This window comes from Maniola hyperantus, chromosome 8 (genome assembly GCF_902806685.2).
Source record: "Maniola hyperantus chromosome 8, iAphHyp1.2, whole genome shotgun sequence".
Taxonomy (NCBI): Eukaryota; Metazoa; Arthropoda; class Insecta; order Lepidoptera; family Nymphalidae; genus Maniola; species Maniola hyperantus.
The window spans coordinates 6,754,266-6,778,313 of record NC_048543.1 but is presented as its reverse complement, the minus strand read 5'-3'; the positions used below and the strand labels follow the sequence as shown (position 1 = coordinate 6,778,313).

General features: G+C 38.8%; 2 protein-coding genes across 4 annotated transcripts; one reads left to right on the top strand and one right to left on the bottom strand.

The window, feature by feature from the left end:
* Positions 1-491: 491 nt before the first annotated feature.
* Positions 492-2,814, bottom strand: LOC117984183 (transmembrane protein 177). The gene is made up of 4 exons (XM_034970796.2): positions 2,567-2,814; positions 1,686-1,822; positions 1,495-1,586; positions 492-1,186 (listed from the first exon to the last, which is right to left on the bottom strand). Exons 1-4 carry the CDS (start codon positions 2,722-2,724, stop codon positions 599-601), a joined length of 975 nt encoding a protein of 324 aa, XP_034826687.1. The 5' UTR covers positions 2,725-2,814; the 3' UTR covers positions 492-598.
* Positions 2,815-5,533: 2,719 nt separating this feature from the next.
* Cap-D3 (Chromosome associated protein D3) lies at positions 5,534-23,424 on the top strand. 3 transcript variants are annotated; one of them, XM_069500426.1, is made up of 22 exons: positions 5,534-6,332; positions 6,561-6,721; positions 7,104-7,223; positions 8,177-8,320; positions 8,901-8,994; positions 9,952-10,100; positions 10,967-11,155; positions 11,976-12,137; positions 12,408-12,560; positions 13,150-13,331; positions 14,035-14,191; positions 14,780-14,909; positions 15,661-15,741; positions 16,374-16,508; positions 16,836-17,010; positions 17,081-17,230; positions 17,594-17,727; positions 18,066-18,281; positions 18,735-18,808; positions 20,044-20,064; positions 21,838-21,975; positions 22,387-23,424. In XM_069500426.1, the coding sequence occupies exons 1-22, from the start codon at positions 5,678-5,680 to the stop codon at positions 22,594-22,596; spliced, it is 3,630 nt and encodes a 1,209-aa protein (XP_069356527.1). In that variant the 5' UTR covers positions 5,534-5,677; the 3' UTR covers positions 22,597-23,424. The 3 variants fall into 3 exon arrangements, with proteins under 3 accessions (XP_069356527.1, XP_069356526.1, XP_069356528.1); XM_069500425.1 differs by having other exon boundaries at positions 8,901-9,000; XM_069500427.1 differs by lacking the exon at positions 20,044-20,064 and having other exon boundaries at positions 5,535-6,332; positions 8,901-9,000; positions 22,387-23,423.
* Positions 23,425-24,048: the final 624 nt, after the last annotated feature.

Below are 24,048 nucleotides of genomic sequence, written 5' to 3'. Positions count from 1 at the left end.
ACAAACTACAATACAAAACACCGATTACGTCTGTGAAAACCTCTAATCTGACTTCTGAGATGAAAACCGTAGAAAAGTACCATATTATAATACTCTTTGGTGTACTCTGTAAGGCGACTGTCTAAAACCTTCATCAATCATTATTACAAATACAACCTCAATTGTTCTGATTGGCTGAATTTGTGCGATTCTTGTTGCAACAATGCATTGTAGCCAATAGTGAGCGAGCGTCAACCAATCAGAGGTGATTGCGATCGTGACATTGTAGCTGTCATTCTACCGCAATCGAGGCCCTTACGAAAGTGACATTCACAGAGTACTTTGTAAATAACATAAGTAACATTTAGCCATCTCGCTCTAACAGTAAGTGTCACAATAGGGCTACTTCTAATAGTCCTTATTCTGAGGTAAAGGTATCTATCAAAGAATTTGGATGTACTACTATGATGGTATCTATATCTATAAATAAAATTATATCACGCAAATTCGCGGGTAAAAGCTAGTCTTTATTAATCTAATATTATTATAGATAATTTATCTATGTATCTACTGTATAAATTATTTATTATGTACCTACATATTTTATTTATACACAATATTAGAACACATAATTTTCAGTTATATTATGTTCATTAAAATCTTCATTAGATTGTTTTAATCTCTGTTCAAAATATTGTTTTCTGTGAATTAAGGCCACTCGAGGTTGTCTTATCATGTGATTTTCATTGCCTGTTATAGTATATTTTTTTTCACCCTCTTTGCCCATCAATTCTCTTAAGGCTTGATTTCTTTGTAGTAGTTTATCATAGAAGATGACTCCACTATTGATGTAATCTGGCCCAAGTTCACACAATTTCTTGTCAGCTGCTGTTTCATAGTAAACTTCGGTCATATCTTTCATAAGAAAATAAGTACCTACACTGAAGAATCCAATAATAGAATATAATACACCTCTAATAGATTGTGGAGCTCTAAACAAATTCAGTCTTATATTAATATAATGTGACAAATTATATGCAAAGAACAGGCATATAAATGGGTAAGAAGACTCCAACATTACTTTATAATTATGAGTCATAAGTATTTCTCTGCACATTGCAAATTCTTTTACTTTATCAGATAAGATGAGGGCTTCACCTAATTTTTTACCAATTTCTGATTTTAAATCAATTGACTTTTGGTTGACCTAAAATACAAGAAAATAAAACATAAGTTTATGATAAAGAACGTATACAAAATACATGTTATCACATTTTGAGTTTTGTTTGAATACTAGCTAATGCCTGCAAACATTGCTTGTACTGTGTAACACCAATTATTATACTTGATGGTGCTATGTTAAAAAGTTTCCCGCAAGTTTCAATAACAATTATTATATAAAGTTCCAACTCAATTGGATGAATAATGTAGAAATGCATAAATCAGTAGTTAAATAATCCTACTAATACTACTACTATCCTACTAATAGATTCAATTAATTTAATTTTGTAGTACCTGTAAATTTTGCTTTCCAACATCATCTAATGTCTTGTATGTAAAATTCACAGGAATTCCAACCACTACACCAAATCTTGAATTGGTACTACCTGTAATTACAAAACTGTTGAAAAGTGTAATCACCATTACTTAAATTATGTAAAATATGTTGGTTTTTAATGTAAAATGTAACAATAATTCAAACTTACCAGCATGAAATAAGTCAAATCCAAACACACTGAATGGTTCAATAAGTTTTCTGTGTGTTTCTGATATGTTAAGAAGATCTAAACATTTTTGAAACATATTATTAAGATCATTTGGAAGTTCTACTGGCTTTCCTTCACTGCAATAAAATTAATATTTAAGTATACTTACTACATAAGTACATATTTATTTTTACACCAGTACAAGTTAAGGCCACATCATAGAAGTTCCAACTAGAGCTAGAGAACAGATTTGATTCGATGGAAACCACTGACAATGTTTATCAGAAATATGACGACTTTGTTGATGTCATTCGCGAATTAGGAGCAAAATTTTGTAGAACAGACAGGAAGAGTTCTACGTCTAAGATCTCTAGCGAGGCCCTAGGTTTAATGAAACTAAGACGAGAGATGTCCTCAGCATTGCCAGTTCAGCCAGCTCTAAACAAGCTTATTAAAAAGCGAATATATTGCGACATACGTTCTTCGAATGCGCAGGAGATAAAAGACTGTACACCAAATATGTGATTAAGATTAGTCTTGGTAATAATAAAAAACTCCAGTAAAAACTAATAAGGAGTAAATGAGCGGCCACACATAAAACCGGTATTAATCAATAACTGGCATCCATACAAGTACAAAAGGTGACAGGTTGAGATGGCAGTCCGGGTATGAGGCGGGGGGCGCCCTGCACACCCGCACATCACCCGCGCTCGCCAGCACCGGGGCTGTGCAGGTGTACGGGGCGTTCCCTCCCCGATTGCCATATCAACTGTCGCGTACTATACCTACCTATAGATAATAATCAGGTAAGATGAATGCCTTGGTATCTGTACGTATTACCTATTGTTATATTTTATAGATAAGTATATAAACTAGCTTACTTATAATAATGAACAAAATCCTTGTATTTCTGCAGGAAAAATGTATGAGGAGTAAACCTCGCTGCGGTAAGAGCGAGACCGGTGCCAGTTATTACTGAAAATGAAAACCTTCGGCCTTGTTCTGTTAAAAACCATGACACAGGTCTTTTTACCGACATAATATTTCGATTTTATCAAGTATTATTATTATTTCTTCTTAGTAATCTTTTATTTCTGGTCGGTGTTAGTAATTTTATTATTTCTAAAAATATAACCTCTAGAACGTCACAGAACGTTTGACACAAATTTTTTTTTTTTTTTACGGCCCTGGATAAGAGTCCTTTAAGGCCTTTTGACACATATACATCGCGAACATCATAGCGATAGTATCGTTCATCTAAGGCGAACATAGATTGCGACAATGTATACTATCTCTATGGCGACAAGGCTCTCTTGGCACTTGACTTGAATGACATTGATAAGGGCCCTGTTTTTTTTTTTTTTAAATTTATTTTACAGCCCTGGATAACAGTCTTTTAAGGCCTACGGGGGCCCTGTTGGAGATCAAAGACTCGGAATATTCCATGAATATTCAAACAAGAACTAAGGGCACACCTGAAGGCAACGTTAGTTCCGATTTTCGCCACACGCCAAGATAGCCTTGTCGCACTGTATTGTAGCATCCATTAATAAAACGTAGTGTAGTGATTATATAGGTACTCTTTGTTATAACATTCTAATCACACCATAGATTATCTACTATATTACTAGCGATAGATGTGCGACTTAAGATTTATTTTTCAAAGTTACGCGTGTGCTCACATCTAGAGGGCACTAATAGCGCGCTAGGCGTGCGAGAGCGCGAAAATTTAAATCCTATTTATAAAAGTACTTTACTAGCACATTTTATATTTTTGAACATGTTTTAAAAAAATATCAATAATTCCATTAACGTTTGTTTAAAACATGTTTAAAAATATATATTACAAGACTGACTCTTTAAGATACTAAATTATAAAACACTATACCTAGAAATAAAAAGGTTTTAAGGTTTTGTAAAGTATTTTATTTTCATAAATTCGTAACTAGGTACATAAAATACATACCCAAATTCAAGACCCACGAGATTGTGAAATAGGTAACGCTCAAATCCAAAATTTTTGGTTATTTACTTTTCGTAACTTTCATATTACTACCACAACTGGTGTATTTCAACGATCTTCAAACTGGTGATTGCAAATTTGACAATTCGTAACTAGGTATATATTTCATCATCAGTCTTGCTTTCTAAATGTTGTCCTACTATCTCTTTTCATTGTTTAAATGGTTTCATAGAGAGGAGTAGCCAGGTTTTGGAAAGCCATGCAAACATCTGAAAAAATAGTAACATAAAATATGCATTAGTCTATACTTACTTATTGTACTTAATTAGTTGATAGTTGATACCTATAATATAAAAATAACTTAGTCAATAAAGTTCAAAATAAATGTTGTAAGTACACTTAATTACAAAACAAAAAATTTACAGAATTAGTAGTTAATAATCCACAGCAATATGATAAATGCAAAAGTGCGTCAACCTGTCTGTATGCTAGCTTTTTACAGTAAATTTGTGTAACCGTATATGATGAAAGTTAGTACAGAGATAGCTTGCATCCAGGTAAGGACATGGGCTTCTTTTGTCTTGGAAAAATCAAACAGTTCCCATGGGATTCTCAAAAACCCTAAATCCACGTAGACAAAGTGGTGGTCAGGCTATCTCTGTACCAAACAGATGATCTGTTTGGTACAGAGATAGCTTGCATCAGACGGTTGTAACTTGTAGGCCACTTTTATCCCGGAAAATTGGACTTCTCAAGGGATTTCTAAAATAGTTTTTTCGAGCGGACGAAATCGCAGGAATTATATTCCTAGTATCATGATAAAATACCTAATGTCCTAATGGTGCCTTAATGGTGCACAGAGTTTGACTCATTGAAGTAATTTTGAGTTAGATTACGAGTGAGCTGATTTTATACTTACCGAATTACTCACATCCAGACACACATCGAGATCTCCGTGGCATTTTTCTGCACAAATATATTCACAGAAATATCATTTCACAAAGCAAAAACAAGTCCGTAATCCGTAGCCGTGGTCAGTCGTTCAGGCATGAATCGAGTCCGTAAATCAATCCTTAGAATATAGTTATCGAGGTGGTGAAAGGAAATACAGACTACAGAGTCCTGTTATTAAAGCAGGGTCAGATAAATTTAACAGAAATATAAATATTTACTACAGCACACGAAAACATGAAAAGTTGGTTATAATCACAGAGGTTATAAATTATTAATGTCATTAAAATTACAGCAATGTGCCCGCCATCTGTTGACGTCTTTTGTAAACTGTTATCTATTTGTTTAGCCGTGCTCGCGCTTAGATGGCACCACAAGCGAATTTCAATTTGAGATTTTTTAATGTTCTGGAGTTGCACCCCTAAATCACACTAACATCCAGGGCCGTAAAATAAATTAAAAAAAAACCACTTCTACAGGGCGTCGATCGATTTAATTAATGCAGGGCCCATGGCGTAGATAGAGTAATAAAGGTAGATTGAAGTACTGTGTAACCGCGTATGAGATAGCGCTAGCACGACGTAACAAAGAATAACACGACAATTATAACCATTATTGTTTAGTAGTCAATATTTGTATTAACCGATCAACAATATTTGTATTAAACGTTTTTTATGTGAAAACAAGTAAATAACTAATGAGAAATACAATTACGCCACGAATTCTCAAAGTTTGTTTTGCAACTAAAGTTGCATTCTTTGTATGTATTCTTGAAAAAAACCAGTTACACGATAAGGGACAAAAAATAGGTTAACTGCGTCTCTGTTTATCACATTAGTAACTTTATCTGTGCTCTCGTTTTAGTGTGAATGAGAAAGCAAACGTTCCTGTATCTACCTTTATTACTCTATCTACGGTCCATGGGCATCACTTGTTGTTGTTGCCTGTAAATGTCAATTTTGGAATTCGGTCAATTTGCTTCTTTTTTGTTTACATTTGCTCACAGAGTACTTTTATTTGCTTAAAAATTCGACATTCGACAAGATTTTGATGAAGTTTTATTAACAAAGTATGCAAAATGGAACACGTTTTAGAGAAGTTAAATAAACTACAGTTAGATAGTTTGGATGACGAATGGGTGCAAGCAATTTTTTATTCAGAATTCATGGAGTTTGGTGACTTGCCTGCTGATTATGAAAGTGTATTAGAATCATTTGAGATAAGAGCTACATTTCGGAATATAATGAAAGCAGTAAATGCATGGCTGAGAAGTGATTCCGACAATGAGGAAAAATCATGGACCAACTTATCGAATCAACTGAAACATCAAAAGTTACTAGCTGTTTTAGCATACTTTATAGATATTGGCGGCAAAAACGTTACTTCTAAAGAGCACAGAAACAATGCTATTCTTGCTTGTAGGGTATACTACAAGTTACTCTCTATTCCTGGTTATAAGGCATACCATATTTACCATTCACAACTATTCGCTCATTCTCTGTTATGCCTTAGTTACCCAAAATCAATGTGTGACAACGAAGATAGTTATTTTAACTCTAAGGAATTAACTCACGAAGTTAATTCTGTTATAAATGAATTGGGTAACTATGTGAGTGATCTAAGGAGTATTGTTCATGACTTGCACCTGGGCCCCAATGATATGAACTTTGAAGATATTTTGAGTAATCTGGTTGATATAACTGGAGGTGCCATTGTAAACAAACTTCACATAGGTATGTAAAATAAGTTTAGTATAAAAAAGTTTCTTATAATTTTTAGTAACTATGTACAAATAACTTTTTTAAATAAATAATTTGTTAAAATACATTTTTAAATTTTTTAAAAGAAGTTTGTAATATTTTAGCGTTTAAACTACAGTGAGTGATTTCCATTCTAAACACGTGAGTACAGCCGGGACAGATATTATTTAGAAGTTGTAAATATTATTTATATTTTTGCAGATAAAATTGAACTGGGGAACATTTCTAGAGTAATATATGAAATTATTGACATTCTTATATGTGAAGCGGATGGTAACCCAAGTTCTGCCGCGATCAAATTACTATTCAAATGTTTACTGCCCAAATTCATCGCAGCATCTCTGGACACACGTAATGTCAATGTATGATATATTAATCATTTATGATTCTACTACATATTATAAAGATAATAAAGTAACTGTGTTACAGTTTGCAGTAGATACTAAATACCCAAAGTACCTTGTAGTGAAATATATTTATTTGAGTTTGTTGTGGGCTCTTCTCAGACCTGGGTGCGTTTGGAACCCTCGTAGCTTTAACATCTGACCTTCAAATAGAGTTATTTATTACCTATTTTGAATAAATCATTTGACTTTTACTTTGACTTTGAGATGGAGTTTATATGGAGCAAAGGGGCTTCAATACTGCTTCAACTTTGATTGACATTTTTTTATATATTTTTTTGGTATTATATCATATTCAATGTCTAGTTTTCAATGTACTATAAGTGTTCTTACTTTTCAGAACATTGTCAGAGCCTCATATGTGACTTATTCAGGTTTACTTCTGACTAAGTATGGAAAAGCTGCCTTATCAGGTTATGTAGTGCTGTTGCAGCATCTGTGTTACAATTCAGATGGACTTGTGAGTACCTAATAATATAAATATTTTATTGAGAACCAAAAGTAGTTTTTTGATAAGTTACTCAACAATGACTTTTTATTGATGATTAGGAGGTGGATCATCCAATAAACTCAATCTTCATAAAACACATAAAATATAATTTATTATTTTAACAGAAGACATTACGTTTTTACAACGATAACAGCAAAATTCTTGTGAGTGACAGACACTTACAAATATGGAACACTATTTTTTCTTTCTTAACTTAAGATGTAATGAGGTTACACATATCACGTTCCAATCCTTTTGAGCAATATATGTTATAAGCCCCGCAAATTGGTATTGTGCTGGAACCATGTCTTATTAACATCAAATGACGTCATTTTGACGTCAGCCGAAATAAAAATATACCATCAGCTCTAAAAATGGCGGCCACGCGCATTAGCAATTTGCGGGACTTATACATTCATATTACATGACATAGATAATTGAAATCTATCTTGCTCATAGAGTATGGAAATAAAATAATAGAATACATATTTACCTGTGATATGTGTGATCCCTTAATCCCTTGGACTTTACCTAGTTTTCTTTTATAATTTTTACATTTCCTAAAGGCACACAGCAACATATTTACTCATTAATAAATATTTATTATAAATTACTCTTGTAGGGAAAGAGAACTCTTAGTCATGCTATGCTTGCCTTTATTGTAGGCGAAATTACTAAGGGACTTTGTGCCATAGTTGGCAGTCTTCACATTAGATGTATATTATGTATCATATCTACCTCTTTTTATATAATATATTATCTTAGTTAATAAGCAATATAGTATTATGTCAACAACTATATAGTCATTTATAAAAATGCTATGTATGACATCAGCAGTTTCACCAAATGTTGCGCTTTGTTGAACGGGGCATGCCAGTTGCCATACAACTGCCCCTACCACAACCTCTGTCCATGTATTTCAGGAGAAGGCTGAAGTCCGCACTGCTCGAGTATCCCTGGTCGTGGGTTTAATGAGCTTATTACCAAAGAAGTCATATAAAAAAATTGTCAAATGGTTGCTGACTTTATCTACAACTGCCAAGATTACACATCGACAAATTGCATTGGTATGTCAACTGTAATACAGTACTCGGCCGAAAGTAATGTACATCGACCTTTTAAAGGACATAGCAGATTTGTAGCTTTAGTTTTAAGTCTGCGTTATAATTATCACCACTATATCTTACAAATCTAACACCATACCACTCCAGACCATCAATAAGCGTAATTTATTACCTATTTTGAATAAATCATTTGACTTTGACTTTGTAAAGCGTTGTCCCTGTCGTTGAGACCGACAAAAGGTCATATAGGTATGAGTGATAGGGATACGCTCTACAAGCCGAAATGTCATTCTAAAGGCCGATGCAGTACATTACTTTCGGCCGCGTACTGTACAATATATTATCTTTTAAACAAATGATATACAACAAAGAATTGCCTTTTATACTTTATAGTAAAGAATAGTTCTAGCCCTTGGCTTTGCTTGCTGGAAAGTCTGGTAAGAATCTTGTGTTTTGTGGTCCAATTTTGAAAATTAAATGAGTATTAAAGTCTGAAAGACTGCAAAATGAAATTCTGTCCAATAGCTCAACCAGTAAAAAAATAATTACAATATGAAATATTCAATTAATATTTTTATTTTAGGAAATGTTGTCTAAACTCCTCAACAATGATCCTGAAGAACCTAAACCCGTGCAGCCCATTGAAAATGCTGCAAAGCCGATAGAGGGAGCAACTGGTGATGGTAGATGGACTTTTTTAGCAATAGGACCTCTTTTAATAAATATGACTTTAAATATTATATGTAAATTAAGTGTTATTTTACCAGTTGCAAAAACTAGTGGAGGCAGTGGAACTTCAATCATTGATTATATACTACCCTTGGAATTTAATGATAATATCTATATATATAAAATAAAAAGGTGACTGACTGACTGACTGATCTATCAACGCACTGCTCAAACTTCTGGACGGATCGCGCTGAAATTCGGCATGCAGATAGCTATTGTGACGTAGGCATCCGCTAAGAAAGGATTTTTCAAAATTCAACCCCTAAAGGGGTAAAATAGGGGTTTGAAGTTTGTATGAAAGTCTGTCAGTTTTGAAGTTAGAATCGCGAAATTTTGTAATTTACACTTATCTATCTTATCTAATATTTATACCATAAGGGTATAAATATTAGATAATAGGGGTTTATAATTTGTGTAGTCCACGCAGACGAAGTCGCGGGCATAAGCTAGTTGAATCATAAAAAAACGAGTATCGAACATTTTTAGTTACAATTTGTGGAACTTAATTCAAGAATAGGTATATATCATGCTATTGCTCAGAATAATTGGATTATTTACGCGAAAATAATCCAACTCATTTGATATTTAATTATTAAGTTTCAACTTTGAACTGACTCTAAAACGAACTCTCAGAGTGTATGTGTGTGTTATTAATACATATATATTGTACACAGTCTCTAAACTAAACTACAATGACAGGTCTGCCGAAAAGAATAGCAATAGAAAGACCTGTCAACTCAGATTAGAGATTGTGTACAATGGAATTAACTACATCATCCATAAGGATAAGTCTCTATAAAATAAAGATTTAAAAATCTAATTAACTAACTTAATGAGAGTTGGACTCTTTTTCATAAATTTATTTTTGTTACATTTTATTATTACATTCAACAAAACTTTTTAAGTGGGGAATGAAAAAAGTGATCAAGTGACAGAAAATCCACCTGAAAACCTGGACGGTGAAAATAACGATAAGGCACAGCCAGAGACTTCTAACACCGAAGTCTTGACTGAAGACGAAAGCAGTCAAGAGCTCCCACCTGCAAATGAAATTGTAATGTATTAAAATTTAAAGCTTTATTCAACATTTCGTTATAACGTAGCATGTTATATTACAGTCAAAACTTCCACCCGGTTAAAACTACATGTAATTGAAAAAAGACAAACTTTTCGCTGGAATAAATCACCATTAAGTTCATAAATAACACATAGAAGATTAGGTTGAATGTAGTTCAGAATAAAATCCGAGTACCCCAATTCCATGCAGTCTTGTCTGTCTTATTACTACCCCCTAGAGCTTTAAAAAGGCATGATACCGGAATCTCGCAATGGAAGCCCACAATTAAATTAAATGGATCTGAATGAAGAGGCGACAAAGTAGTAGTCGCGCTACTGGTATAGACTGTAGCCCATTAAACACGGGGTAGGACAGACAAGTCTGCGAGGAGCCTGGGGGCTCAGATTTGAATCGATTTTTAGCTGATATTTTCAGCTAAAAGTATTTTGAGACAAAACTACTTTTGACCAAAATCGGTTCTCAAAACTCTATACCCATGAAAATCGGTTAAATAAATAGAAAAGCTAGAAGACAGACTTTTTTCAACAAAATGTAATACTTAGTTGATACTCCCGAACTAGACAAAATTGTAATTCGTGTGCAGGGATCTGGGATCCTAGGCGCGCTCGAACTTTTCAGAGCTATTTGCGTTATAAACAATTAAATATCACTTGCTTACGGTGAAGGAAAACATCGTGAGGAAACCTGCAAAGTTCTTGATATTATGTTGTCAAAGGTGTGTGAAGTCTGCCAGACTAAACCTCTAAACCTTTCTCATTATGATAGGAGACTCGTGTTCAGTAGTGGGCCGACGATGGGTTGAGATGAATGATGATAATGATGAAGCTTTACTTTTCATATAGGAGGATTTAACGGAGGAGGACGTCGCGGGTCTATTGCGTCAACGTTCGCACACCGTAGCGCACGCAGAAGTTTTGCGTGCAGTGTATGAACGAGTGCACGATACCTCCAGCACGCTGCGTACGCGCGCCCTCAATATACTCACAGAGTGTCTCAACTCCGACTACCAGCCTATGAAAGACGCTATTAAGGTGATTACATGTCCTACAAATATAATGATAATGTGAAAAGTATTTGTAATATGGTATTTTACACCAAGCGAGGAAAATCTAAAATGTATAAATATGTTCATTCTAAAACAGATTTATATTTATTTTTATGCATAATAGTTTAAGATAAAGTCAGAAAAGCAGGTTTAATTCAACTAATTTTATAATTTATTAAAATGTCCTCATATAAAGCTTGCACGTGGATATAGATCACAACGCGTAGAGGCTTATCGAGAGTTTTAATCATTATAATAACCTGACTGCAATATTAACTTGATTAGGGCACAATTGCTATTGCAACCACTTAATCAAATTAGCGACCTAAACACAAAAGTATTTAACAGTCGTTGAGTCTCGAGTCGAATTGAGACTGGCCTAAAAACCTTCAAACACCAGTATTTATACAAATCGATTCAAGATGGCTCCCCCGACACAGATCGTGTGACATGTCATGAGTCAAATATTATCTAATTCCACCTAAATCATTAAACTAACTTCAATAAGCTAACAATAGTTTCTGATTTATCGTGCAAAATGACGTAAAAATACGACTGCAGCACGGAACCGTCGCGTCGGCGAGCGAGTCTGACTCGCACTTGGCCCGTTTTTTTAATTTCTAACGATGGAACGGATGTGTGTTTATGTGGAAAGAATGAGTCTTTTATTACTAAAAAACCTTACACAGGTATCACAACAAACTACAAAGCAAGCTCTCAGATATTGTTTTAAGGGTGTAGCCTACCAGAGAGCGCTAAAGATCGTCGTGGGCTTTTAAATATTTTTTTTTGCCTTGTGTTTGTAGGAGCTGAAAGGCGACGGCGAGGTGTCTCGGCTGGCAGCGATAGGCGCAAGCTGCGTGTGCGACGAGCGTGCGGTGGTGCGCAAGGCGGCCGTGGGCCTGCTGCACCGCCTGCTCCGAGCCGCCGCCGACAGCGGCAGAGCGTCGCCCGCCTCCGACTACGCGGTGAGTGAATACTGATGGCCAGCACAGACCGAGCGCGCCGAGTGACGGCGAGGCGTCTTGTAATGTTTGACTTTGTCAGTGGACGAGTTCAGGGATTGAAGAGTTAAAAGGTATTAAAAGCGCTGGTTTTTAGGGTTTTTTAATTCACAAAATTAACGAGTGAGTATTTCACTTCAATAATACCTCACCACGACACTATTTATTTATCCCAAAATAATTGGCGACCCAGGAAGCGTTAGTTTACTTCGTCTAATTAAAATCCGACTGTAGATGCTGGTAGGGCTGTGCCGAGATGCGAGCATCGTGGTGCGAGTGGCGGCCATCGCGGCGCTGGGCGAGCTGGCGACGCGGCGGCCGAACGACGAGGCTCTGGATGCGTTCCTCACCGGCCCTATGCACCAGCTGTCCGACCCGGAGTCGAAGGTTGGACTGTGTATCCTTCAGTGATTGTTCCTAAGGGGCGGTTCACATTGACAGCGAATCAACGCGAATTTCTATAATTGTACATAATATATTGACCTCTAACTTCACAATTGAACGAATTTCTATCAAGCAAAAATCTTTACGAATGCCTGCGCATTCCCAATGTTTTGAACGAATTTGTGCTTTACTTGTATGAAATAGAGGTCAATATGCTATGTAATTTTTTTGAAACTTGCTTCGATTCACTGCCAACGTGAATCGAGCCTAAGTTTCAGATTAACCATAGTCAGTGTATGTTAAAATCAAAAGATCAAACTCTGCCTCTTGTAGGTCAAATCTGGTCAGACAGAAAGTATTCAGAAAAGTAAAAAGTTTGACTAATGAACTTTATTAAAGTTTACACAAATTAAAGTGATACTTCTACTTTGACTCTTATTTACAATTTTTCCATGTTTTAAATCTGCAATCCAAATGAATAATTATTGAAATACGGGAGCTAAAAATTCTTTGTTTTCTGAACTTAAATAGAAAAGCGCCTCTTTAGTCTAATTGAAATACCATACCTATTGCCTTAATTTATGTTTAACAGATTCAAGAGCAAGTTGTGTCTCTCATAGAAAACATTCTCATAAACCGTATTGAGAAATATGACGTACACAAAACAGAAGATCCATTACCTTGGCTGTTCCTGACCGGTATAACCCGGCATAACATGAAGAAGCATTTGCTGAAGGCTTGCGCATTGCTTCTCAAGTCGTCTAGTTGTATAAAGTAAGTGTACGTTAAATGAAAAAAAATATCTTTTTAGAGTGATGATTATGAATGGGGCCGATTCTCTTGCACACAATCTCTAAACTAAACTAAATTAACATCACTAAATCTAGTGTTATCCTTTTCCGCAAGCAGCATTAATAGATTTAGACGTGCCATTTTAGTTGAAGCTTGGAAACAACAGAATTAGCCACAAACCCACTATGTAACGATTTATTTATTACCCACTTAAAAAATTCAAAAAAAAAAGAAAGAATCTCCTGAGAGTTTTCCATAATGTTCTCAAAGGTGTGTTAAGTCTGTCAATCAGCACTTGGCCAGCCTTTCTCACTCTCACAAGAGACCCGTGCTCTGTTGTGAGCCGGCGATGGGTTGCTCATGATGTATGACGTGCCTATATCCTATGTGTACCTATCTAATATCTGTGTCTGCGATTATATCGCATCTGACTTGACCGATTTAAATAGGGTTTTTTTCGAAGGAATAATCAGTCAGTATGGTTCTTAGTTTTGTTGAAATTCTGTTCAGTCGTTTTCAAGATCTGGTGATCTACAGGGAGGTGGTCCCAGGTCCTCAAACCCTATTTAAACGTAGATCCACTGAGTTGGCACTAGTGAGATTCATTGATGATGTTTATGATACCCATGCCCGCGATTTTTGCTTTGGCTTGACCGATTTGAATGTCTTTTATTCTTATTTTTAGCCATCGTTTAGTGGATCTATTGAGCACGCATTTAGGCTCGGCGGGCGACGAGCGGGACCTGCAGTGCTTGTTGCTCCTGGCGAGCGTGGCGCGGCACATCAAGTACTCCGACATTGGCTTCCTGCTGAACTACTATTACAACCTGGTGGACAGTGAGGTTAGTGGATCTATTGAGCACGCATTTAGGCTCGGCGGGTGACGAGCGGGACCTGCAGTGCTTGGTGCTGCTGGCGAGCGTGGTGCGGCACATCAAGTACTCCGACGTTGGCTTCCTGCTGGACTACTAGTTTAACCTGGTGGACAGTGAGGTTAGTGGATCTAGAGTGAACTTTCCAGTCGGACCTGTGTGGCGCCGCGTCAGTGACGTTGTTACAGTGTCTGACTTGTACTATGCAAATGTATAGGGTCGAGCGCAGCGACACCGACGCCTGACGGCGTGACGGCAACAGTGTCGCTGCGCTAGACTGCCATTCGCTACATTTGCAAAGTACACAGTTGGTTTTTTATATTAGGATTTGAAATGAAAACACTACTATCGGTGCAAGATGTATGTAATTTTAATTAAAGATATATTTAATTTACAACTGTGTAGTTTCCATGTTGGATCGAAAAGAGAAAAGGGAACATATGTAGAGTATAAAATGCGTTATCTCTAACAAGGAGGAAAGATCATAGACTATATACATTGTTTATATCTAAGACCTATAGGATTAAGCTACCTATATTTTAACATTGTATACCATAGGGACGCGATGCACGATTGCTGCCGCTAACTCTAGAGCTCTTGGGCGTATGGTCGTGCAGCCTCGGCGACACGGAGCGACGCACCCTGCGCGAACACTTGGTGGCGAGACTCGCGGCCGCTGTTGATGACGGCAAGTCGAATACAACTCAACACGCATAGACACACACACACACACAAACATCCATGCATCTTTAACACAAGCCCTAACTTTACTCTAAAATTAACCCGATTAAAACCCATGCCACTCTCCAGGTCTTTAACTATACCCATGCAAAAAATCACGTCAATTCTTTGCACCGTTGCGACATTGAAGGACAAACCAGCACACTTTCGCATTTATAATAAGGGTATGCAGACTAAAACTGCTTTTTATGCTGTAGTGCATAAAAGTGTTGTAATTATGGAAATTTCTATTGTGCCTGAGCCTAGCCTCCTATGCTCCCATGCTTCTACAGTTAGCTACAGTTGGTGTCACACAAAAGGTCTCCGACCTTTAACTTGCGCAGTGTGTGATATATCGCTCATATTTGGCGTTTCATTTAAAGGCCTTTGACCTTTTTCTTGCGTTGTGGGCGATTTATAAATGTATGGCTGGGGCATTATTTATTGACCAGAAGGGGTGAAATATGAGAAAGCTCACCCACAGGTTACGGTCGTGTATCACGGTTTCATTTCCTCGCAATCAAAGTGAAAAACATAGTGTATAACTCGGTCACAAAACCCATTTACCCTCTTAAACATCTGCTCTCGCCTTCGGCTCGGGTAGATAACCGTCTCGAATAAGATGGTTTGTTTTATGCCCTTATTGAACCGTCTACTATTTTTAAGTCGCTGCCCGCGACATCTGTCGATGCTACATAATGGAACTGTGTTGTATAAAGGATGCAGGACGACTTGCGCGTCGCTCGCGGCTCAACTTGATCCGGACAATTTGCAGTGGGCCACTGAGTTGATGCAGTTATGTAAGTTTTTTTTGCTTATCTACCTGGGATGTTACGTTTTCTCATCACCGCTTCGTTTGTATAAAATGGGTCTTGCTCTCCATTTTAGTTAGGGGCATCAAAATTAAATACAAGAAAGAAGGGATATAATGAAGATCTTAAGTTTGTCAGAATTGCAAATGGTAGTGACGTCACACGACCGACCGACGTATTTCTTGCTCTTATATGCTTCAAAACGAATAAATAAAATGAGCTATGATAAAGTAAAATATTCTTTATTGTACACGAACACCAAAACAATAGAAATATAACAAAGATGGTAATATGTAAACATACAAGATGATGCCCGCGACCGTTAGATTTTTTTTAAATTCCGTGGAAACTCCTTGATTTTCCGTCAGCCTATATCAGTTTCCAGCATGAAAGCTATCTCTGTACCAAAATCGGTTAATCAGATGGGTCTTGAAAAGCTAGCGGACAGACACACACTTTCGCATTTATAATATTAGTATGGATTTTAGAAGCCAAATAAATCATTCAAATGTGAGGGTTTTTTGGAAAGATTTTATAACTTAATTAAAATGTATACGATTTATAAAAAGATCGCCGTTTATTTATATTGGTAACAAACAGTTTAGTTGTGTTGTGTTCAGCGGAGCGGCGCGCGGTGAGCGGCGGCTCGGTGTCGGAGTGGGTGCGCGCCGCCGACGTGTCGCTGGTGGCGCCCGCGCCGCCCTCGCCGCAGCTGCTGCGCCTGTTCCTCGCGGCGCTCGCCGACCCGCCGCAGGGTAACTTTATTTATTTTTAACGACTAATAGCTCTCGGCGATCCACTATCCACGATCCAGGATTGTAGAGTATGAAATGTGAATCGTACTCCTCCGATCCAGCTTTAGAAACACTTTTAATCCTGCTGCGCCGCTGCACCCCCACCCGATCCCAGCTGGATCGACTGATCGTCGAGCGGCAAGGAGTGAGCGCTCCAACACGTTCGTTTGGATTGCGCTCCTGCCGTGCACAACCGAAACGCGGTGGATCGTCCGGTATGGACCCAGCTATTGGAAACAGTTGATTTGTCGGATTGTAATTTTGGAACGTTATCTCGTATTGTTGTAGAATGGACGGACATCGAGCGCGGCGAATGCGTGGCGGGCGCGGGCCGCCTGTGCGTGCGGTCGCGCGAGGCGGCCTCGCTGCTGGCGCCGCCCTTCGCCGCGCTGCTGCGCGACGCGAACTCGCCGCTCTGCGCGCGACACAACGCGCTGCTCGCCCTTACCGACATCTGTACCAGGTATTATTGCAGGTACAAAGCTAGCAGTCCAAGTACATGCAAGGTACTTATATTATTCCTTTCCATCCAGATACTCGTGCATTATGGAGCCGCTTCTAGAGTCGGTGTGCGGTTGTCTCGACACGTCGACCGCGGCGCCGCTGCGGCGAGTGGCCGCACGCTCGCTCACGACGCTCCTACTCTCCGGATATCTGCGCTTGAGAACACCGCTGTACTATAAGTAAGTTTGAATTAAGATTGGCATTGGAACGCTTTGTTACCTGTATGGGTTTTCTAATTTCGATTAAAATTCTCATCATCTTCAAACTATCGCTGGCTCACTACTGAGCTTCTCTCAGAATTCCTTCAGGGTTTGGCCATAGACCATCACCAGTCACCACCCAAGCTTGCAGGCCACCCAGGCACAGTGCCACCGAATCGTCTGTTCAGATGGGCAAAATGTTCGCTATGCTGAAAGAATTTTTCTTGAATATCAATACCAAATTCTCCACTAACGAAACTGTCACCTGAAGAGAGAAGTTGGAGGCACTGTACTAGGTAGCCGAGGACTAGTCAAGTGACAGCGTGCCTGTCGTGTGCGCAGGTATTGCGCGCTCCTGGCGGACGAGGACCACGACGTGCGTGAACCGGCGGAGTACTACGTGTCGTGCTGCCTCACCGTGGACGCGATCTACCACCACTTCGTGGACTGCGTGCTGCACTATAACCAGGATACAGGTGAGCGTGCCTGTCGTGTGCAGGTATTGCGCGCTCCTGGCGGATGAGGAGCACGAGGTGCGTGAGCCGGCGGAGTACTGAGTGTCAAGTTGTCGTAAGCTTACCCGGGCAAAACCGGGACAAGTAAAATTAAGAGTTTACGCGAAAGAAGAGCGTACTTTGTTTGTTGCAGTGCTATTCGAGCTGAATTGAACTTTATTGCGTCGTAACAAGTTGGCCGGATTGGAGTTAGATTCTCTCTATCTTTCTCTTTCTTATAGGTTCAGTATATCCGTGTATCCACTTGATACTAATTTCGGCCCGGCCAACTTATAATGGTTGTACTTCACTATGTCCAGAGAGCATATCGTTTGACGCGCGGCAGCTGGTGTACGACGTGATGCTGCAGCGCCTGACGGCCGTGCAGAAGCTCAACGTGCAGTGCCGCCTGGCGCGCGAGGTGCTGCAGCACGCGGCCGACACGTGCGACGAGGGCGACGACATCCCCGCGCCGCTCAACGCGGCCTTGCTCGACGCTATCACGCTGCTGTGCGGCCCAAGGATGAAACTGCCCAGTGAGACCCCCTTCACAATTCACACGGCATTAACATCGCACATTTTTTGCAAGATAAATATTGCTAAATATAGGGAAATAGGTATTACAGTATAGCCTCAATATATTTATATTACAATATAATACAACAGAAGCTATTTTTGTGCCTTTCGTCAACATCGGTTCAGCGGCTGAGCAGTGCTGAGCGGTGGAGCAGTGAAAAGGTAACACACACGAGGAGACAGACACACTATCGCATTTATCACTATTGATATAAGGCGTGTTAACACATGTGCAGTGTGCACACTTGCGCGAGGTGAATCAAACTGTGTGATGATAGGCGACGCGATCCCAGCATTATCAACCATGTAGTGGAGATAAAGTTCTGTTTACTTTTCAACATAAAAAATCCGAGTTATGTCGCTTCGGCTGTGGCGTAAATTGTGCCTTAAACTGATTAGAACAATTGTTTTAGAAAAAGCTGACAAAGGAGGAGATGCTGATATAGACGATTTACACGAAAGAGTCACCACAAACATTGTGTCTCATGTAAGTTGACAATACATATTTAATTATTTTTAGCCTGCTAAGGCCCTTTTAGACGTATCATCATACCACAACAAACATAACGCCTTTCGCGTACAGACATTTATTATACGGTGGCCCATAGAGCAGAAACAAAGAGGAGATGTTGTATTAAGATTTCCCTATGAAATATCGAGTGACATTTTGCGGGGTGAGGGGTTGTGGAACGCCGCCCACTTCTCAATTTTCCATCTGCGGGTTAGTAGCAAAACTACTCGCTTAGCGACCTAACACCGATATATTGATGTCACTACATAGTTCAGCTATCTCACACTAGATGTCAATAATCTAGAACTATTTTAATAATTACGTATAAAATTACTTACAAATGAAATGTGATACCATTCATAGCATCAGAACGTCTGTCTGAATAACTTTGACACGATAAAACACAACACTTCATCCTTTTGTTCTTAAAAACGCGAAAACACACCGATAATACGAGTCTCAATATATGTGAACCTGACGAACGCAGACAGCATACTAACTAAGGCCCCGCCCACAGTGATGACGTCAGGACCTAGTTGAAAATCACAGTGCACAGTTGCTTAGGCCAACTCCTCTTTGTTTCTGCTCTATGCGGTGGCCGGTTCCGTACGGCACGGGCGCCGCTGACGCGCTCCCTCCGCACCCGACACTTAATAGCCGGAAAAATAGATATTTTTTGTTGCTCTCCGAGTGAGCTCACAAAAATAGCTAAGTGGGTTATTTGTTATGTATAATATTAAGCTTTAAGTAGTAGTTTGTTTGTAATAATTTGTTTAGAAGGTATTAGATATGTAGTTTAGAGTAGGTCAGGAGTAGAGTTTAGAGTGTACCTAACACTCTAAACTCTACTCCTGATGCGAATTAGGACTCCATGTAAGGAAAGTGTACATTATAATAAAATAAATGAAATGAATTATGAGATATGCTGTCAAATTCTTTCTCTCGTACACCTCAATCAGTCAGTAAAACAGATGTCCGAACTAACAAAAGGAAAAATAGTAGTTTACGGGGAAATCGGAGTCTAAATTTTTCTAGGTCTTCGTATTACAATGTAGATATGTACTATGTACATAGCTATAAAGATAGGACAGAATATAATGCCTGGAAGTAACTTCTTATATTATAAACTGTTTGTAGCTATGCTTATTAACATAGAAGGATTTATTTTTCGAATAAAATAAAATCCCAACAAAGTTTTCTTTCTGCCCTAGACATTCACGGAGAAAGAACAGGTACATTATGTAATTTCAATATATTTTAACTGTCGAGGCTCCGCCGTTTTCAGGTTTAATTGATTCATAGGTCTGGAAAAAGGTCTGTTGCTAAAAGTATTGAATACTCTAGCTTTTGCCGAATATTATTATGTAGTTTTTGCGACTTTTTAGGGCTCCGTACCTCAAAAGTGAAAACGGAACCCTTATAGGATCACTTTGTTGTCTGTCTGTCGGTCTATCAAGAAACCTACAGGGTACTTGCCGTTGGTAGGTCTTATAGCAGACAGGAGGCAAATCCCCGTGAATTTGTGGTTACATCACACAAAAAAAATTGTGGTCATGAACTAATAATTAGCATTTTCAAAGTAAGATAACTATATCAAGTGAGGTATCATATAAAAGGGCTTTTACCTGTGCATTCTAAAGCAGATTTTTATTTATTTTTATGCATCATAGTTTTTGATTTATCGTGCAAAATGTCGAGAATATACGACTGTAGCACGGAACCTTCGGTGTGCGGTCGGCCGGTTTCTTTTGTTTAATAGATAATGATGTTTTGAATCTCTAAATGTTAGCTAACTTTAGAGTAGTATCAACACGTGCGAGCTAAGCGGCTCCTACGAGCTGCCTAGCTCGCAAGTGTGTACGTGGATTAAATAAGGAGCTGGCGAACAATAAGTGTAGTTACACTTCTAATCAGAATGCTTTTTTTCTTGAATCCGTGCGTTTTTGGTCCACTGAATACAAATCTGAACTTATTTCCAAGCAAAACGCTCTAAAACTATACTGAAATTGAGTCGAAGTTCATGAATTCGAACACTGAATACAAATTTGAATTCATTTCCAAGCAAAATGACCTGAAACTGGTAAAATTTTGATCAAAACTGTACAATCATTATAGTAAAGTGTCAAACGCTTTCGTAGAATTTTTGGTCCTCTTGTGGAAATTTTTGTTCGCCAGTTTCTCAATAATTTGTAGTTTCGTTACGAGCTGAGCGGCTCATAAGCAGCTCAGTGTGCAGATATGCATCCTATGGCTGAAGTTTAGCGGTGTACGGTGTCGTGCGGCGTTCGTCTCAATTACAGCAAGTTTACAGTGCCAGAAGGCGCATGGGTCGCTAGAATCGAGATTGCGGTTCTAGTGGGCCTCCAAATTTAGAAAAATTCACTTTTGACAAATCCCAAATTAGGCTGAAATAATATGTTATAGAAATAGGAATAAAACTAATAATTATACAGGGTGTAACCAGAACAATAGCAACAACTCCAATATTAATAACCATTTGCCTCATTTTGTAGTTTTAATGATATAGTATTTTTCAAACCCGCAATGTATAGCGTTCAAAACTGAGGTCAATGCCCCACCTACGACGTGGCATTGACTCTGAATGACCTACTTACGCAACATTCGTTGACCTCTAGCGTCAGTCAGATGTTTTATTTGCAATATATCGTGAACTTTTACAAAATACAGGATATTTTATTTTTTGCTTTTTTTTTTGTGGTATATCAGTAATCATCAGTACTATCCAGCTGTCTTCGTTTTTGCTAGCATTCTGGTTACATCTATTTAAATTTCTATTTGTATAAGTTGTACAAGTTCGGAAGGTGTTTCCTACCGAGAAAAGCCAGCAAGAAACAGTTTTTTTAAGATTCAACTTACAAGAATATTAGGTACGTAAGTACGACTTGTAGGCTCTCCAATACGAGTTGAGTCACCTAAATGATCAGATCTAGTATTTATGCAGTGTTAGTTATATATTTGCTAGTAATATTTATAAATGTACACAGAAAATGAAGCGAACGGTGGCCGAGGTGCTGGTGCCGGCGGTGCTGCGCCTGTACGCGCACATGCGCCCACGCGGCGGACAGCTCGCCACCTACCTCGTGCGCATCGCCACCGACCTTCTCAACGACTACCGCCACGAGGTAACCAGCCCACAGGGCCGCCGGAACAGCGACAACAAATATGCACAACAGGAACACTTGTCCAATCCACAATCCATCAGCCTATATGCGTCCACTGTTGGACATACGTTTTTTCAAGAGCGCGCCATCATAAACGCTCCTCCGCTTTCCTCATCCCGCCTCTTCTTTTTTTAATCCCTTATACACATAGTTTTGTTTGGAATACTCTTTCGAAATTAGTTTTTCATACCAATTATAATCCGGGTATCATAAAAATAAGAGTGAATGAAACTTTCTAGGCAACATGTCCCTTGGGCCAGATCATCACTTTCCATTAGGTGTAACCGTCGTCAAGCGTGTGCCCATGTAGTACATAAAAAATTGTATTCCAGCCTCATCATTTGGTGAGAAATAATTAAAATTTGTTAACAGATCGAGGAGCTCATCGAGAACGACGAGGAGCTGGTGGAGCGCGTGCGGCAGTTCCAGGAGACGATCGGCCTGCCGGCGTCGTTCGGCAACGCGCGCAATCTCGTGACCGCGTCCGGCCCGCCCGAGCCCGTCACCCCGCACGCGCCGCGCAAGCGCCCCGCCGCGCGCCACCCCGCACCTACGCCCCGCAAGCGCGCACTCCGGATATGAACACTACCGCCCACGAACTAGAGCGGTAGCAGAGTAGCGTGTAGCGTATATACTTTGTTTCTACCGCTGGCTCTAAGACTGAGGCCACACGATACGTTGCGGTGCCGCACCGCTGTGGTTTATTGTGTTGTGTGTCACACATCACCCCTCCCCGCTTCGTCTCTCTGGTCCCAAGTCAGTTGCGCGTGCGGTGCGGCGCCGCACGACGTAACGCATTGTGTGGCATGGTACAGCGACTTCTACGTAGGATGACGCAGCGGCACCGCTCTCAGAATGTCGGGGATAGACCGTAATATTTATACATGCGGAATTAAAAACTGAAACAATCCGACCCGAGACGTTGCGCGAGCGATATGTGCTGACTCAAATGTAATCGTAGTATTTTCTACGCGCAAAACACCCGTAAATACTTCTAATCCTCTTCAGCTTCGCACATCTAGGCATTACCTATTTTGGAGGATATATTTTACTAAATAAAATATAATTGGATAATAATTTGTCAAATAATATTGTACAAAGTAAATAAAGTATTGTATTTAAAAAAAATGTATATATTTGACTATGATGAGGTTGTAGCTGTTTTAAATATACCACAGAAAAATAAGCGGAATTGTATGTAAAATAAAATATGAGTTCTGAAAAGCCTGATATTTAAATGACGAAACTTTTTATCAAATCATTTTGTGCATTTTGGAAGTAGAATTTTTATGAAAACGTAACCGGAATTACATATTTGAAAATTTAGAGATCTGCTAAAGAATCGTTGCTGCTAATGCTATATGCTATGCTAAGGAACTATAGAGCAACATCCATAATGTAAATGAACATTGGTTACATATTTTAATAAATAAGTTCTTTAAAGATACGTGAGTTTTATTTATTGTTATTTTTTACCTAACCAAAAGTCTCAGAAGAAAATATCAAGTCTGTTTTCCTCAGAGACCAGAAAACTCGGAAAAGCTCTCGTAAACAAAAGTAGTAAATAGTATAGCATTAGTGCTTGACCGTCTCGGGAGCCATACAAGTTTTGTTTGGTTGGCGGTTCAAAATGGTTAACGCCCACTGCGATTGTTGCCACTCTGTTAGTAATCCCATACTAAAATGAGAGTGGCAAAAATCGCAGTGGGCGTTAACCATTTTGAACCGCCAACCAAACAAAACTTGTATGGCTCCCGAGACGGTCAAGCACGTAGATTTGTTTTGCTTGATCAAGCTGCTTGATTCGCCCGTCAAATCGCCCGCGGCTTGATCAAGCAAACGGTACCTACTTTTCTCATTTATCTCGAACCCTGTCCGAACTCCGAAGTCGCGTCAAGCAAAAATATAAATCGCATCAAGCACGTACAGTACGCGGCCGAAAGTAACGTACATCGACCTTCAGAAGATAGCAAATTTGTAGGGAACTGTCTCTGTCGTTGAGACCGACAAAACGTCACATAGGTATGAGTGACA

Coding starts and splice junctions, on each gene's coding strand:
- LOC117984183 (XM_034970796.2), bottom strand. CDS start 2,724: ATGTCGGTAAAAAGACCTGTGTCATGGTTTTTAACAGAACAAGGCCGA. Junction 1,823..2,566: donor GATTTTGTTCATTATTATAA/GTAAGCTAGTTT, acceptor ATTTTATTGCAG/TGAAGGAAAGCCAGTAGAAC. Junction 1,187..1,494: donor TTGGAAAGCAAAATTTACAG/GTACTACAAAAT, acceptor CTTGTATTTTAG/GTCAACCAAAAGTCAATTGA.
- Cap-D3 (XM_069500425.1), top strand. CDS start 5,678: ATGGAACACGTTTTAGAGAAGTTAAATAAACTACAGTTAGATAGTTTG. Junction 14,910..15,660: donor CGCGGCCGCTGTTGATGACG/GCAAGTCGAATA, acceptor TGTTGTATAAAG/GATGCAGGACGACTTGCGCG. Junction 20,065..21,837: donor CATTCACGGAGAAAGAACAG/GTACATTATGTA, acceptor AAATGTACACAG/AAAATGAAGCGAACGGTGGC.